General features: G+C 49.7%; 2 protein-coding genes across 13 annotated transcripts in view; one reads left to right on the forward strand and one right to left on the reverse strand.

Annotated features, from left to right (window-relative positions):
- The window catches only part of Dhx30 (DExH-box helicase 30), a 34,880-nt gene extending 22,928 nt beyond the window's left edge, over positions 1–11,952 (forward strand). For 4 of the 5 annotated variants that reach the window (XM_071600608.1, XM_027932167.2, XM_071600620.1 and 1 more), the window contains 16 exons: positions 3,614–3,915; positions 4,392–4,512; positions 5,202–5,351; positions 7,346–7,498; positions 7,794–8,630; positions 8,903–8,978; positions 9,064–9,168; positions 9,553–9,728; positions 9,937–10,143; positions 10,236–10,317; positions 10,397–10,590; positions 10,707–10,866; positions 10,952–11,109; positions 11,206–11,309; positions 11,387–11,526; positions 11,626–11,952. In XM_071600608.1, the coding sequence (XP_071456709.1) occupies positions 3,614–3,915; positions 4,392–4,512; positions 5,202–5,351; positions 7,346–7,498; positions 7,794–8,630; positions 8,903–8,978; positions 9,064–9,168; positions 9,553–9,728; positions 9,937–10,143; positions 10,236–10,317; positions 10,397–10,590; positions 10,707–10,866; positions 10,952–11,109; positions 11,206–11,309; positions 11,387–11,526; positions 11,626–11,879 (3,219 nt within the window). In that variant the 3' untranslated portion in view covers positions 11,880–11,952. The remainder of the gene's footprint in view (positions 1–3,613; positions 3,916–4,391; positions 4,513–5,201; positions 5,352–7,345; positions 7,499–7,793; positions 8,631–8,902; positions 8,979–9,063; positions 9,169–9,552; positions 9,729–9,936; positions 10,144–10,235; positions 10,318–10,396; positions 10,591–10,706; positions 10,867–10,951; positions 11,110–11,205; positions 11,310–11,386; positions 11,527–11,625) is intronic. The other variant, XM_071600615.1, reaches the window with a different exon arrangement.
- Positions 11,953–14,879: 2,927 nt separating this feature from the next.
- Map4 (microtubule associated protein 4) overlaps positions 14,880–14,991 on the reverse strand; it is a 163,494-nt gene continuing 163,382 nt past the window's right edge. For all 8 annotated transcript variants that reach the window (XM_071600671.1, XM_027932117.2, XM_071600666.1 and 5 more), the window contains one exon: positions 14,880–14,988. In XM_071600671.1, coding sequence (XP_071456772.1) covers positions 14,981–14,988 — 8 coding nt within the window. In that variant the 3' untranslated portion in view covers positions 14,880–14,980. The remainder of the gene's footprint in view (positions 14,989–14,991) is intronic.

The raw sequence follows: 14,991 nt of genomic DNA on the forward strand, positions 1-14,991 counted from the left end.
CCTCAGGTGTATATACCCAAAAGCGGTATTGCTGGGCCATATGGTATTTTTATTTATAATTTTTTTAGGAATCTCTGTATTATTTTCCATAATGGCTCTGCTAATTTACATTCCCACTAGCAGTATACAAAGGTTCTCTTTTCTGTACATTCTTGCCAATATTTGTTATATCTTTTTGATAACACAGCCGTCTTAACAGCTGTGAGGAGGTGTCTCATTGTGGTTTTGATTTGCTTTTACCCGATGAATAGTGATGTGGAGTACCTTTTCACACACTATTATTGGCAGCATGTTATTTATTTATTTTTAAATAAATATCTGTTCAGGTTCTTTACTCCCTTTTTTTCCTCCCAATTCTGGGAATTGAACCCACAACTTTGCACATATTAGGCAAGTACTCTACCACTAAACTGTATCTCCACCTAGCCCTGCCCATGTTTTAATTGGGTTGTTTGTATTTTTTGCTATTGAGTTATGGGAGTGGCTTATGTTTTGGGTATTCACTTAACAAATTTGTGGTTCCCAAATATTTTCTTGTACTTCATGGTCTCTCGCCAGCAACCCACGCTGACGAGATGAACTGGGTTCAAAGGAGCTGGCTGCAACATTAAACTAAGAAAATGGCGAAGAAATCACGCAACACATGGACTTGAGTTTCTCAGATCAAGGGTGGGACTGCTCTGCGACCTTAAGGGTCAGTTTCCACGCTGGAAGGCTCAGGAAAAAGAGAATGTGCATCCGGAATCTCTTTATTTTTATAGGGGGGGGGGGACATACAAAGGAGTTTCAGTGGAATGTTCTTCACCAAATAAGGCAGGGGATAAGGTTTCAAAGGTGGAGTCTTGCTTCATGATGTCTTCTGATCAGCAGATTGATTGATATCTTGGCAAGTCACAACCTTCTCAGGTGATGTGTGGGATCACAGGCAGAGCGAGAGGAGAGGTGGACTTGAATCGCACAGCCTAATACAGCATGCAGTGCCAGGCCTGTCCCTTCACATAGCTACAATGCACATAGCTCACATACACAACTCATGGATGGCTCGCAAAAATGGTCCAGCTTTCATTTTGTGGATGGTTTTCTTTTGCCATGTAGAAGTTTCTTGGCTTGATGTAGTCCTGTTTCTTTTTCTTTTCCTGTTGTCTGAGCTTTTGGTGAGATATCCTAGAAGTTACTGTTAAGAGCTAAGATAAAGGAGCTTTTCCCACTATGCTTTTAGTGTTTTGTTTAGTTTTGAACGTATATATTTTTAGTTGTGGATGGATCTTTATTTTATTTATTTATGTGCGATACTGAGAATCGAACCTAGTGCCTCACATATGGCTAAGGATGTGTTCTGCCACTGAGCAACAACCCCAGCCCTGCTTTTTTGGTTTTGATCAAGTTTTTTGATTTCATGTCTTACGGTTTAATTTAATCCATTTTGAATTGGTTTTTGTATGTGATATAAGATGTAAGATGAGGGTTCATTCCTCTGCATATAGATAGACACTCAGTTTTCCCCTGCATCATTTATTGAAGCAACTGTCCTTTCCCTGTTGTGTTTTCTTGGTGCTCTTATTGGAAATTAGTTGATTATTACATACTTGAGTTTATTTCTGGCTGTCTATTCTATTTTGTTAATCTGTTTTTATGCCAGTACCTTACTGTTTTTGTTTTGTTAACACTGGAGATTGAACCCAGAGAATGTTTCACCACTGAACTACATCCCCTGCCTTTGGTTTTTTTAATGTTGAGATAGAGTCTCATGAAATTGCCCAGGATGGCCTCTAACTTTCGATACCCCTGTCAGCCTCCTGAGTTGCTGGGATTACAGATGTGTGCTACCACACCTGGCCTACCATACTGTTTCTTTGGCCTTTTTTTGATTCTGAGGATTGAACCCAGGGGTGCTTAACCACTGAGCCACATCCTCCACCCTTTTTTTTTGTATTTTTTTTTAGAGACAGGATCTCACCAGGTTGCTTAGGGCCTGGCTAGTTGCTGAGGCTGGCTTTGAACCCACAATCCTCCTGCCTTAACCTCCTGAGCTGTTGGGATTATAGAGTGCACCACCACACCCATCTTACCATACTGTTTTGATTAACTCTAATATAATTTGTAATTAGGAAGTGTGGTGTCTTTAACTTCCTTTTTCTTTCTCTCTTTTTTTTTTGGTGGGGGGCGGGGTTGTGGTACTGAGGATTTAACTTAAGGGTACTCTACCACTGAGTATTATCCCTAGCTTTATAGTTGTAAAACAGGGTCTCATGAACTTGCCCATGCTGGCCTTGAACTTGCAATACTTTTGCCTTAGTTTCTGAATTGCTGGGATTACGAGCATGTGTCACTATGCCTGGCTAACTTTACTATCCTTTTTTTTTTTAATATCTTTATTTTATATTTATGTGGTGCTGAGGATTGAACCCAGTGCCTCATGCATGCTAGTGAGCGCTTTAGCTCTGAGCCATACCCCAGCCCTGTCTTCACTATTCTTTCTTCAGATTGTTTTGGCTATTTGGGGCTTTAGTGATTCCATATGAATTTCAGAATTGTTTTTTTTTTTTTCTTTTTCTTTGAAAATACCCTTGGAATTTTTATGAGATTGCATTGAACCCGTATGTAGCCCTGGGGAGTCTGGATATTTTAATAATACCAGTTCTTCCAATCCATGAACATGGAATATCTTTCCAATTTTATGTGTCTTTTTTTTTTTTTTTTAAAGATGAGGGAGAGAGAGAGAGAGAGAATTTTTAATATTTATTTATTTATTTTTATTTTTCGGCAGACACAACATCTTTGTTTGTATGTGGTGCTGAGGATCGAATCCGGGCCGCAGGCATTCCAGGCGAGCGCGCTACCGCTTGAGCCACATCCCCAGCCCCAATTTTATATGTCTTATTCAGTTTATTTTCATCAGTGTTTTATAGTTTTCATTGTACAGGTATTTCATTTCCATGGGTCAGATTTATTCTTACTTGTGTGTGTTTTGTTTTTTTTTTTCAGTGCAGTTGTAAATGGAATTATTTTCTTTTTCTTTTTTTTAAGGCGGACACAATATCTTTATTTTTATGTGGTGCTGAGAATCGAACCCAGTGCCTCACGCATGCCAGGCGTGAGGCGAGCACGCTACAACTTGAGCCACATCCCCAGCCCATGGAATTATTTTCTTGATTTCTTTATTGGATAGAATGTTATTGATATAAAGAGAAAACTTATTTTTATCAAATTTGCTGATTATTTTTATATTAATGGCTTTAAAAACACATCACATTATTTCTTTAGAATGTATTCCCAGCATAGGATTTTTGTGGAAGAAGTTATCTCAGTTGGATGGTATGGGATACTTATTTCCTAGCTGCTGTATTTACTGATTCTTCCTAGATTCCTGTGTGAATGTATCTTTTCCCCTGTTACCCTATGGGTTTTATTTTTTGGTCTAATAGGTGTACTTATCATTTTCATCTGTAAAAGTTGGGCATTTTTAAGTGTTCTTTCTGTTTTTTCTGAACTTGGGGCTGAAGCAGGTAGACAGGTGAAAAGTGTAGCTCCAAACACAAGTGACTTATATTACAGCTGGACATGGTCCAGGCAGACTGAGGTGTGATCCTCATAGTGTCCCTTTTTCCCCTAGGGATGGGGTCTTCTAGGTCCCCGGAATGAGCTGTTTGATGCGGCCAAATATCGAGTGCTAGCTGATCGCTTTGGCTCTCCGGCTGACAGCTGGTGGCGCCCGGAACCCACCATGCCCCCCACTTCTTGGCGGCAATTGAATCCTGAAAGTATTAGGCCAGGGGGACCTGGGGGTCTTTCTCGATCCTTGGGTCGAGAGGAAGAGGAGGATGAGGAGGAAGAGCTTGAAGAGGGGACCATTGATGTTACCGAGTTCCTGTCCATGACCCAGCAGGACTCCCATACCCCACTCAGGGACTCAAGGTATAGTTGTGGTGGATGATGCAGGGGAAACTGGCTGCTCCTTTGTATGGGGAGGGGTGGATGTTCTCTTGAGCCTTCTGTCCCACACTTCACCTGGCACATACTGTCACTCATTGGTGCATCTGCTAATTTGTGGGGGCAGCCTACTGTGGTAAATGTGATCTTGTGCTATGGTTGGGCTTCCACAGAACAGCAGCATGAACCCTCTCTCCAGCTCATACTTGACTCCTACAGAGTCTTAGCAACCTCTCTGCCTGCCTCTACTCTCTACTCTTTCCTGTTTGGGGAAGCCATGGGCTATACAAAATGTCTGTGAGGACCATGTGGCATAGCAAAGCCTAGGCTCTCATCTTTTCATGCCTCCTGGCTACCTGCTACAACAATATAGTGTTCAAGCACCTGGAGTCCCAGCACATCAGGGGAAATTGGCTCAGGAAGAGAGCAGACTTTCTCAACTAAACTTTTGGTACTCCCAGGGGAGGTTCCTTTGAAATGACAGATGACGACAGTGCTATCAGGGCTCTGACCCAGTTCCCGCTTCCCAAAAACCTTCTGGCCAAGGTGATTCAGATAGCAACATCCTCCTCTACGGCCAAGGTGAGTTGGGTCTCCTGGGAGTATGCTCAGGCAGCTTACTTGCTCATGTCTGCTTTCCTCAAAACCAAGTCAGGGAAGCCACAGGGATGCAGGAGGTCTGAGGGTGCATGTTCCATTCCCTCAGTTCACCTAGGCCAGCCGGAGAGACACAGAATCCCTGGAGGGTGAAGCAGAGGGACAGGAAGGAAGTCATAAAACAGGAGCACAGGGAGCAGGGTGAGGGGCTGCAGAGTGGAAGATCTGGATCTCCTCACGGGTGGAGGTTGGCATAAGAGTCTGGGTGGCTGTCTTGCCATGCCCAGGGGCTTTGGTTTAGCAGGATATCGGTGCAGGGCTTTTTGCTCCCCTAAGATGTGCCTGGTTTGAGCTCACACTGACAGCTTCAATTCAGTCGCCCTAAAGGTACTTAGAGGACAGTGGGCTGGGAGGACAGGTAGTGATTTTGTCCAGACCCCATCTTATTCTGTGGAAGTTGAGGTGCAGCATGAAAAGCAAGCCCAGAACTAGGATGCCCCAGCTCTACTGGGCCTGCTTCTGGTTGTACAGTGGCACTTGTAGTGTGACTGATGTTTGGTACCTACTGAGATTGTAATTAATTCCATCTCTGGGTCCCTTGGCATTTTGAGGATGCCACAAATCTCTTTCTAATCCCTGCCTTTTTGTAACCTTCTTGCTTACTTTCTGTCTAGAACCTCATGCAGTTCCATACTGTGGGCACCAAGACCAAACTGTCTACTCTCACTCTGCTCTGGCCCTGTCCTATGACCTTTGTTGCTAAAGGGCGCCGTAAAGCAGAGGCTGAGAACAAGGCAGCAGCCTTGGCCTGCAAGAAACTTAAGGTGAGTCCAGGAGTGTCCTTGTGAGTCCAGGAGTGTCCTTGATATGAAGTATCAAAATGTCTTGAAGCTTCCCTATGTCTGTGGCAAATTGTTCTTTTTAGGAAGTGACAACCACTACACTACGCCTTGGGCATGGGCACAAAAGGACCTGGTGTCCAGCCTTGCTTGCTTGTAGGCTGTGTGGTTATTGTTTCTACAACTTCCCCAAAAGTCCCCATGGAAATATTTTGCTTATGACCACAGCCTTTCAAGACTTGGCCAGAACCTGGGTGAAGCCAGAAAAAAGACATTATTGTTCTGAAAGGCATAAAATTAGGCAGATATAGTGTTCAAAACCATCTTGATGACCTAGGTTTTGTGGCCAAATGAATAATTTAATATGCATCTGGGGTAAAGATGAGGGAAATGTCAAGGTGACACAGTGTGACCTACAGTTGGAAGTTTGCTTGAAGTAGTGGGACTAGCATTGTGCCTGACTGAGAAATGAGTTATTGGAACCTGGGACAGCAGAGGTTTAGTTGCAGAACAAGAGAAAGTGATCACTAGGAGTGATCAAGTTGACTTTGGGAACTGCATTTTAAGTCCAGCTGTGGTGAGAGGTAAGGAGAACCTGGAGAATAGAAGATGGAGGGAAGCACACAGGTGGTGAGCTATATGAAGGGGGGGTGGGTGTGCTCTGCCTCTGGCTCAAGGGAACAGGACTAACACTAATTGGCAAATCTTGGAGAAGTCTGAAATTTTACCTGCTGTTCCTAAGCTGTCATGGTAATGATGCGGCAGAGGAGCAGGTTTCCTGTGGCAGCACTTGAGATGAGAAGCTGGGTGGCCCCTCTGCAGACACTGTTGGGTTGAACCCGTGCAGTCCCGGAAGAGGGTGGAAACCCTATCTTGCAGCAAGGTGGTTGAGTTGGCACCTCTGGTCCAAGGACTGGATCCCTGTCCATGAGATCCTTAGAGCCGATTCAGAGGAAGAGGATGGTGCCTGTAGAGGGAGAGGCTTTCTCAAGAAGCACTGGCTCTGTCTTGCAAGGGTGAGCATAGCCCTGACCCTCCATGGGATGGGAACATGAGACTAGGGGCAATGACTGGTTTTACACATATGCCAGAAGGGTCAGGATGCCTCATTTTCTTTCTGGTGAGGTGGTGTAGGCATGTAGGGAAACAAGGTATAGTTTTTTCCTTTAATTGGCTTATTTTATTAAGATACACATTTTAACAAGAAATTCCATTTATTTCTGTATATGATGGGGTCACAGATGGGACAGCGTCTATGTGAAGACCCGGGGGTAGGGCTGCAGATGGAGCTGAAGAATCTGGTGGGGAGGCTCTAGTGAGGCAGCACAGGGAGAACACCCTGTCGAGTGTATTATGGGGTCATTCAGGACTTGGCTTAGTTGGCCTTGGGTATGTAATGGGAGTTCAAGAAGATAAGTTTGGTCTCTGTCTCTTGGGCACTGTGGGGAGCTCCAGCTATAGAGTAGTTTCTCCTTAAGGGCACCATACCTGGACAGGGTTAGGGCCATTCTGCACTGATATCAGGTTTACCTTTTCTTGGTTTTGTTTTGTTTTTTTCTTTTGCAGTACTGGGGATTGAACCCAAGGGGGCTCTACCATTGAGCTACATCCCCAGTCTCCCCCAACCTCCACCCCTTTTTTTTTTTTTAATTTTAAGATAGGGCTCATGAAGTTGCCCAGGCTAACCTTGAAGTTGGGATTTTTCTGCCTCATCCTCCTGAGTAGCTGGGATTATAGATGTACACCACTCTGTCCACTAGGTTTAGCTCTTCTTGAATTGATTTTAACTAGTAGACTACTTAAATTGTTATTTTGTGGAGATCCACGTTTTCCTGGTTCCCGGTTTCTTCTCTTCTTTACCATATAAGCTGAAAACCAAAATCTCTCAGAAAAGAGGTTTGCTTTGCACATGTCTCTTGGAGCTTCTGAGCTTGTCTGGACCAGCATCCTAGTCTGAGCCATATATGTCCCCTCTGCAGAGCCTGGGCCTGGTGGACAGGAACAATGAGCCGCTTACCCATGCCATGTATAACCTGGCCTCCTTGCGTGAGTTGGGTGAGACCCAGCGCCGGCCGTGTACCATCCAGGTGCCTGAGCCCATCCTCCGCAAGATAGAGACCTTCCTGAATCATGTAAGAGGCCCCAAGTCCCCTGCCATCTGTATGCCTCCATCTTCTCCAGACTGAAGGCCTCCACCTGCAGCAGGCAGTGCTCTCTCCCTTTCGTCCCTGGAGTCTGGGAGCCCCTTGCCTTAAGCAGCCCAGTCTGGCCCATGAGGGTCTTAGGACTGTAATGGCCTGAGTCCTTGGCCCCAAAGGTCGGACCCTAACATCTGACCCAGATGAATCCTGTGGAAGGGCTGGCTGTGCATGAAAGAGGAAGATGGTATTTCTGTTTCACCATTTTGCTTGCCTCCTTGTCCCCCAGTACCCTGTGGACAGTTCATGGATCTCCCCAGAGCTCCGGCTGCAGAATGATGACATCTTGCCCTTGGGGAAGGACTCAGGGCCCCTGAGTGACCCTATAACAGGCAAGCCCTACGTGCCCCTGTCAGAAGCAGAGGAAGTACGACTGAGTCAGAGCCTGCTAGAGCTGTGGCGGCGGCGAGGGCCAATCTGGCAGGAGGCTCCCCAGCTCCCTGTGGACCCACATCGGGACACCATCCTCAATGCCATTGAGCAGCACCCGGTCGTGGTCATCTCTGGGGACACAGGTTGTGGGAAGACCACGCGCATCCCCCAGTTGCTGCTGGAGCGCTATGTGACCGAGGGCCGCGGTGCCCGCTGCAATGTGATCATCACCCAACCTCGCCGTATCTCAGCTGTGTCTGTGGCACAGCGGGTCAGCCATGAACTGGGCCCTTCCTTGCGCCGGAATGTGGGCTTCCAGGTGCGCTTGGAAAGCAAGCCCCCAGCCCGAGGCGGGGCCCTGCTCTTCTGCACTGTGGGCATTCTGCTGCGGAAGTTGCAGAGCAACCCCAGCCTGGAGGGTGTGAGCCATGTTATTGTGGACGAGGTCCATGAGCGGGATGTGAACACAGACTTCCTGCTGATTCTGCTCAAGGGCCTTCAGCGGCTCAACCCGGCCCTGCGGCTGGTGCTCATGAGTGCTACAGGTGATAATGAGCGTTTCTCCCGCTACTTTGGTGGCTGCCCTGTCATCAAGGTGCCTGGCTTCATGTATCCCGTCAAGGAGCACTACCTGGAGGACATCCTCGCCAAGCTGGGCAAACACCAGTACCCACACCGACTCCGGCACCATGAGGTGAGGATGCTCCAACCCATCCAACCCAGGGCTCCTGGCTTTTCCTCTGGATTTCCCTTCTCCCTATCCCCGTTGCTTGGTAGCTTAGCACAAGTTACTCTCCCCAATCTAGTTTCCTTGATAAAATCAGGAATAATCATGTTTGAGTGGCAAGGATGTGAGGGTTAAGAGGGGTTAAAGAGGCTGTGCCTCACTAAGTAATCGTGGCTGTGTCCTATGCACGGACCCCACACCCCAGAGCTATGACTATAGCCTCTCTTCCCTCACCCCAGTCAGAGGATGAATGCGCACTTGATTTGGATCTTGTGACGGATCTGGTTCTGCACATCGATGCCCGGGGGGAACCAGGTGGGTGCTTCCTCTGCCTAGCCATGCCCACCCCGCCACCCACTTGCCAGAGCAACTGGCTCATGCCTGCAGGGCCCCTTTACAGGTGGGATCCTGTGCTTCCTGCCTGGTTGGCAGGAGATCAAAGGAGTGCAGCAACGCCTCCAGGAGGCCCTGGGCATGCACGAGAGCAAGTATCTCATCCTGCCAGGTGAGAGCCTGGGTATGAGCCCTAAAACGAGTCTTGCCTTCTCTCCTTAACCCAACTGGGACTTGGGGAGCTCAAGTTTTTGACCAAGTTTTCACTACTTTTCACTGGGCTTATGATTTGTCTGGGCCTTGGTTTCATCAAGATGGGGTCAAACCAGGTGTATGGTGGACACCTATAATCTCAACTTGGGAGGCTGAGGAGGACCATCATAAGTTTACCCTCAGTGACTTAGCAAGACCCTGTTCAAAAAATTACAAAGGGGGGGGAGGTAGCTCTGTGGTAGAGAGCTCCTGGGTTCAACCCTAAGAAGAAAAAGATGGGTTCTAGGAGCTGGTTCTGGTGGGAGCAGTGCCCATTACCATAATGCATCTTATCGTCCTTTAGTGCACTCCAACATCCCTATGATGGACCAGAAGGCCATATTCCAGCAGCCTCCAGTGGGGGTGCGCAAGATTGTCTTGGCCACCAATATTGCTGAGACCTCCATCACAGTCAATGACATTGTGCATGTCGTGGACAGCGGCCTGCACAAGGAGGAACGCTACGACCTAAAAACCAAGGTGGCACCTCTCTCCTGAGCCCAGCCAGTCCTTGGGGGGATTTCATTTCTGAGGTGGCCCTTAGGACGGATGCACTTTATACCTGTATGTTTTGAGAAGGCCAAAGGATCTCAGTGTCCCTATAGTGAGAGGGCCTTGAGTGGGGGTATTTGAGAAGCAGGAAAACACCGAGGAAAGCCTATGGCTTCTCACTTGTCCCTTTCCCCAGGTGTCCTGCCTTGAGACTGTATGGGTGTCAAGAGCCAATGTGATCCAGCGCCGGGGTCGGGCAGGCCGCTGCCAGTCAGGTTTTGCCTACCACTTGTTCCCTCGGAGCCGGCTAGAGAAAATGGTTCCTTTCCAAGTGCCAGAAATCCTGCGCACACCTCTTGAGAACCTGGTGCTGCAAGCCAAGATCCACATGCCTGAGAAGACGGTGCGGCAGAGGCAGGGCTGGGCGAGGACTGGACTCTGAAAGGGGCAGGAAAGATGCAGACTCATGCGGATTCTGGCTTGTTTTTTCTGTAGGCAGTGGAATTCCTTTCCAAGGCCGTGGACAGTCCAAATATCAAGGCTGTAGATGAAGCTGTTATTTTGCTCCAGGAGATCGGTGAGTGTAGGCTGGGCCAGACAAGGCTGGGCTGGACTGTGAGTGACTTTGGGTAGGACTGACAGCTGAACTGTTGCAGGGGTGCTGGACCAGCGGGAGTACCTGACCACCCTGGGACAGCGCCTGGCCCACATCTCCACTGACCCCCGGCTGGCCAAGGCCATAGTACTGGCAGCCATCTTCCGTTGCCTGCACCCACTGCTGGTAGTTGTTTCCTGCCTCACCCGGGACCCCTTCAGTAGCAGCCTGCAGAATCGGGCCGAGGTGGACAAGGTTAGACCTAGTCCCGTCCTGTAGTTGTCTGGCTGTCCCATCCAACCCTTTATCACCTGCTGTCCTGAGGTGACCTTTGGCCCCTGTTGTGACCCCAGTACTTTCTCTCCTCTTAGGTGAAGGCGCTGTTGAGCCACGACAGCGGCAGTGATCACTTGGCCTTTGTGCGGGCTGTGGCTGGCTGGGAGGAGGTGCTGCGTTGGCAAGACCGTACTTCCCGGGAAAATTACCTGGAGGAAAACCTGCTTTATGCACCCAGCCTGCGCTTCATCCATGGTCAGCCCCAGCCCCCACACCTGGTAACTCCCCCTCCCAACTTTGTGACAGGAACCTCTGTTCACTCAGCACCTTGCCTCCCCAGGGCTCATCAAGCAGTTCTCAGAGAACATTTATGAGGCCTTCCTGGTGGGGAAGCCTTCGGACTGCACGCTGCCCTCTGCCCAGTGCAATGAGTACAGTGAGGAAGAGGAGCTGGTGAAGGGTGTGCTGATGGCCGGCCTCTACCCCAACCTCATCCAGGTGCTTCTTTCAGAAGCAGTTGAGCAGCTCTCAGCCTCTTTTCCCATCTGCTTGCTCCTAGCTCAAGCCCATCTGTTCTTTCCTCCTTCCCTGTAGGTGAGGCAGGGCAAGGTGACCCGGCAGGGGAAGTTCAAGCCCAACAGTGTTACCTACAGGACCAAATCTGGCAACATCCTGCTGCACAAGTCCACCATCAACAGGTGGGGGGCAGGCAGGACTAGACAGGGCAGCTGGGAAAGGCCAGAAGGGTGGCCTCACCCAGCCCTGTGTTCCCTAGGGAGGCCACACGGTTACGGAGCCGCTGGCTGACGTACTTCATGGCTGTCAAGTCCAATGGCAGTGTCTTTGTCCGGGACTCCTCCCAGGTGCACCCACTGGCTGTGCTGCTGCTGACAGATGGGGATGTCCATGTCCGTGGTAGGTACCTCAGCTTCTGGCCCCTGCTCCTTCACAGGCTCCATGTTCTCAGAGGCCTGGCTTCACATCAGTTCCCCACTGTCTCCTCCCTTCACCCAGATGATGGGCGCCGGGCCACCATCTCCCTGTGTGACAGTGACCTATTGCGGCTAGAGGGTGATTCTCGAACGGTGCGACTGCTGAGGGAGCTGCGACGGGCCCTGGGCCGCATGGTGGAGCGGAGCCTGCGCAGTGAGCTGGCTGCACTTCCACCCACTGTGCAGCAGGAGCATGGGCAGCTGCTTGCGCTGCTGGCAGAACTGCTGCGAGGACCCTGTGGCAGCTTTGACGTGCGCAAGACAGCTGATGACTGAGCCCCTCTTCCGCTGGGGCTATGTACAGAGTGCAAATGTTTATTTAAAATAAAGTTCTATTTATCCCTTGTGAGTATTGCTTATCAACTCCTCTCTCTGGGCCTCAGCACTCTCCATTGTGGGCAACAGTTCCCTACATGAATGAAGGTATGGCTGGGCCTAGTGGCGCTTACCTGCAATCCCAGTGACTTGGGAGGCTGAGGTGGGAGGATCACAACTTCAAAGCCAGCCTCAGCAACTTAGTGCCCAACTTGGTGAGATCCTGTCTCAAAATTTGGGGAAAAAAGGGGGGGTGGGGGGCGCTGGGGATGTGGCGCAGTGGTTAAGTGCCCCTGGGCTCAGTCCCTATACCAAGAAAAAGGTATGGAAGGGTGAGGCTCAAAGATGTTTACAGGGGCAGGCTGGCTGTGGTTCAAGTCTTGGGAACTGTCTTTTAGGGCTTGGTGCTCTCAAGATGAGCTCCCAGTCAGTGCTGTCAATCAGCTCTAACTGCTTGGGGAGACCCACTATTGACTCCTGATCGTAGGAGTACCCACACTATGGGGAGTTTGTCAGATGGTCACTGTACTTGTAGGTTTAGAGTGTTGAGCAGCTCCTTCCCAGGCACCTCCTTGGGTGGTATGGCAACCCTGTTGCAAGCACAGAGCAAATCCGTGGAAACGCCCAGGCCACTTCACTGCAAATGTATGTTTTAATCCTTTATTAGAAACCATGCAAAGGGGACAGAGTGCATTGCACATCAGGACCTTGACATGGGATGAGATGGGCATTGGGTACAAACCAAGACAAGCAACACGAGACCTATTTGGTGGGACATCACGCAGCTTTATTTACTCTTAAAATCAATACAACACAGACAGGGGTAATGGCTGAGCCATAAGCAAATTGGAAAGTATTCCAGAACTGTCCCATCCCTAGATGGTTGCAGAGTAGTAGTACACATCACACAGGGGCCTCTGGTCCCCATCTTGTCAGGCCAGCCTTCTCAGGTTCTCCGGCTTGTAGGATTCTTCAAGGGAGCTGGGACCAAACAGGAACACTGACTACTCATGTGTCCTACCTAGAGAGCTCTCCAGTTGGTCTGCCTCCTCCCCAATCCTTGATGAAAGGGATTAAAAGGACCCAGAGGCTGTTGTCAACCTCAGCATCCTCAAGGTCCCAGGTACCTTCAGGCCCAGCACGCATCACTTCCTTCACCCCAATTTCATCTTTTTGAGAAAACACTGGTGTCCTACAGCCCCTGGCACATTTAGAGCACTCAGCAGACAGCTGGGGAAGAAATTCCACCTTCATGCCTTGGGCTACACTTTCTCCACTAGGCCTGTGCAATTTCTTGGCATGTGCTCGGGAAGCTGAGGATCTGATGTCAAGCTTTCCCAAAGACACAGCTGCCTCAGAATTGGAGAGGATCGTCAGGCCCAGCAACTCACTCCCTCTACGTGCAGATAAAATTCGATTTGAACCTAAGGGGATGTGAGGAGCACAGGTGGAGACTGTGGAGTTCAAGATCAGGGCCAGAGGGGCCAAGTCTGGGCCAGCCTCCTGAGGCAAGTCTGCACAGCAGAAAATGCCCCCCAGAGGAGAAACCCGTGGAAAAGCCCAGGCCATCTCACTACAAACTTATGTTTTAATCCTTTATTAGAAACCATGCAAACTTTTAATACAAAAAATACAAGTGCAATAAGAATCATGTCAATACAATTCCCGGGATTTCTCCTCACTGCAGCCATCCCACAGGTGGGCCCAGCTGGGTTGGCCACCCCTCCACAGGCTGGCCTCTCCAGCCTCTCCCCGCTCCTCTCCAGTCAGGTTAGAAGGGAAGTGGAATGGCTCATTCTCATGCCTTTTACTTTTTAAATTTTCAGACCTGATTCCCCACTGTCCATATGAGCTTTGGACATCTCAGGCTTCCCTGGACATGAGGGCTTGAGTGTCCTAGACCTAAAGGATTTTGACCTCCATGACTTTTTTCCTGTTTCTCCAGCATTAGCTTTGCATTCCACAGCTGACCACCAGATCCCAGGGAACAAGACAGATGCCAAAACCAGCCTCTTGGTTAGAAAAGAAAAGCAGCATACACACAAAACACCAACACAACCAGTCCACACTGACTAGCCCAAGTATGCCTGCCCTGTTCACCAGGCCGCAGCACCACACCTCACTTCCCTGCCCACAGTGTCTCAAGGGCCCTGAGCGCCCCCAACACCTGATATCCTCCTGGGTGGAGGCTTAGGATCATCTCCCCTCCCTGTTTCCTTTAACACCTACTGAGGACTCTCATTTACACATGGCTTCAACCTGCAAAACTACTCCACCAATTTATAGGTTACTAGGAAAAAGAATAAAAAGTGTGACAGCAGCTAGGCAGGTATGGTAAGCAGCGGGACAGGCAGCACCAACCCCTAACTAACTTGGGGCAGGGCAGCAAGAGGGCAGGCACCACCTGCATGGTAGGTGCCATTGTGGGGGTCAAAGGGAGAGGCAGTGGCTTAGCAGACTCCAGAGGATGCAGTCAGTGCCCAGCCATCACAGAATCCACCTCTACTCTTCCCTCCAGGTTGACCAAAGGAGAAGGGACGGGACGGTATGTCAGTTTCTTTTGGGTTTGGTCCAGAAAACCCAAACAAAGGAGGTTGGAATCCGGTTCCCCCTCCTAGATCCCATGGGACCCCAACCCACCCCATTCCCCTCCCACCTTCTCCATGGAGTAGTGGTGCAGTGATGGACAGGAGCGAACCCAGGAGCTGGGCCCTGGGAGAGAGCGGAAGGAGGTGTGTGGGCAGAACTGCTGCTGCCCTGGGCAAGCGACGCAGGAGGGCAGGGGCCTAGAGGGCTGCCTAGCACCCAGGTGCTCATGGGTCTAGTACATAGCCCGGGAAAGGGAGCCAAGGGCCCGGGAGCCTAAGCTGGGGCCGCCAGGGAAGTGGGGGGGCCGGGAGACAATGTCGGCCCCATGGTCGGTGCGGGCCCTGGCGTTTGCCCGGAACGTCAGCCTGTAGGTCTCAATCTGCAGTGACACGGGAGGAGGGAAGGGGGAGGGTAATGGGGGAGACAAGAGGAGGAACACAGGGGAGACGGAAGACGAGACCAGAATGTCATCATTAGATGCCTG

The sequence above is a fragment of the Marmota flaviventris genome, chromosome 1, assembly GCF_047511675.1.
Source record: "Marmota flaviventris isolate mMarFla1 chromosome 1, mMarFla1.hap1, whole genome shotgun sequence".
NCBI lineage: Eukaryota > Metazoa > Chordata > Mammalia > Rodentia > Sciuridae > Marmota > Marmota flaviventris.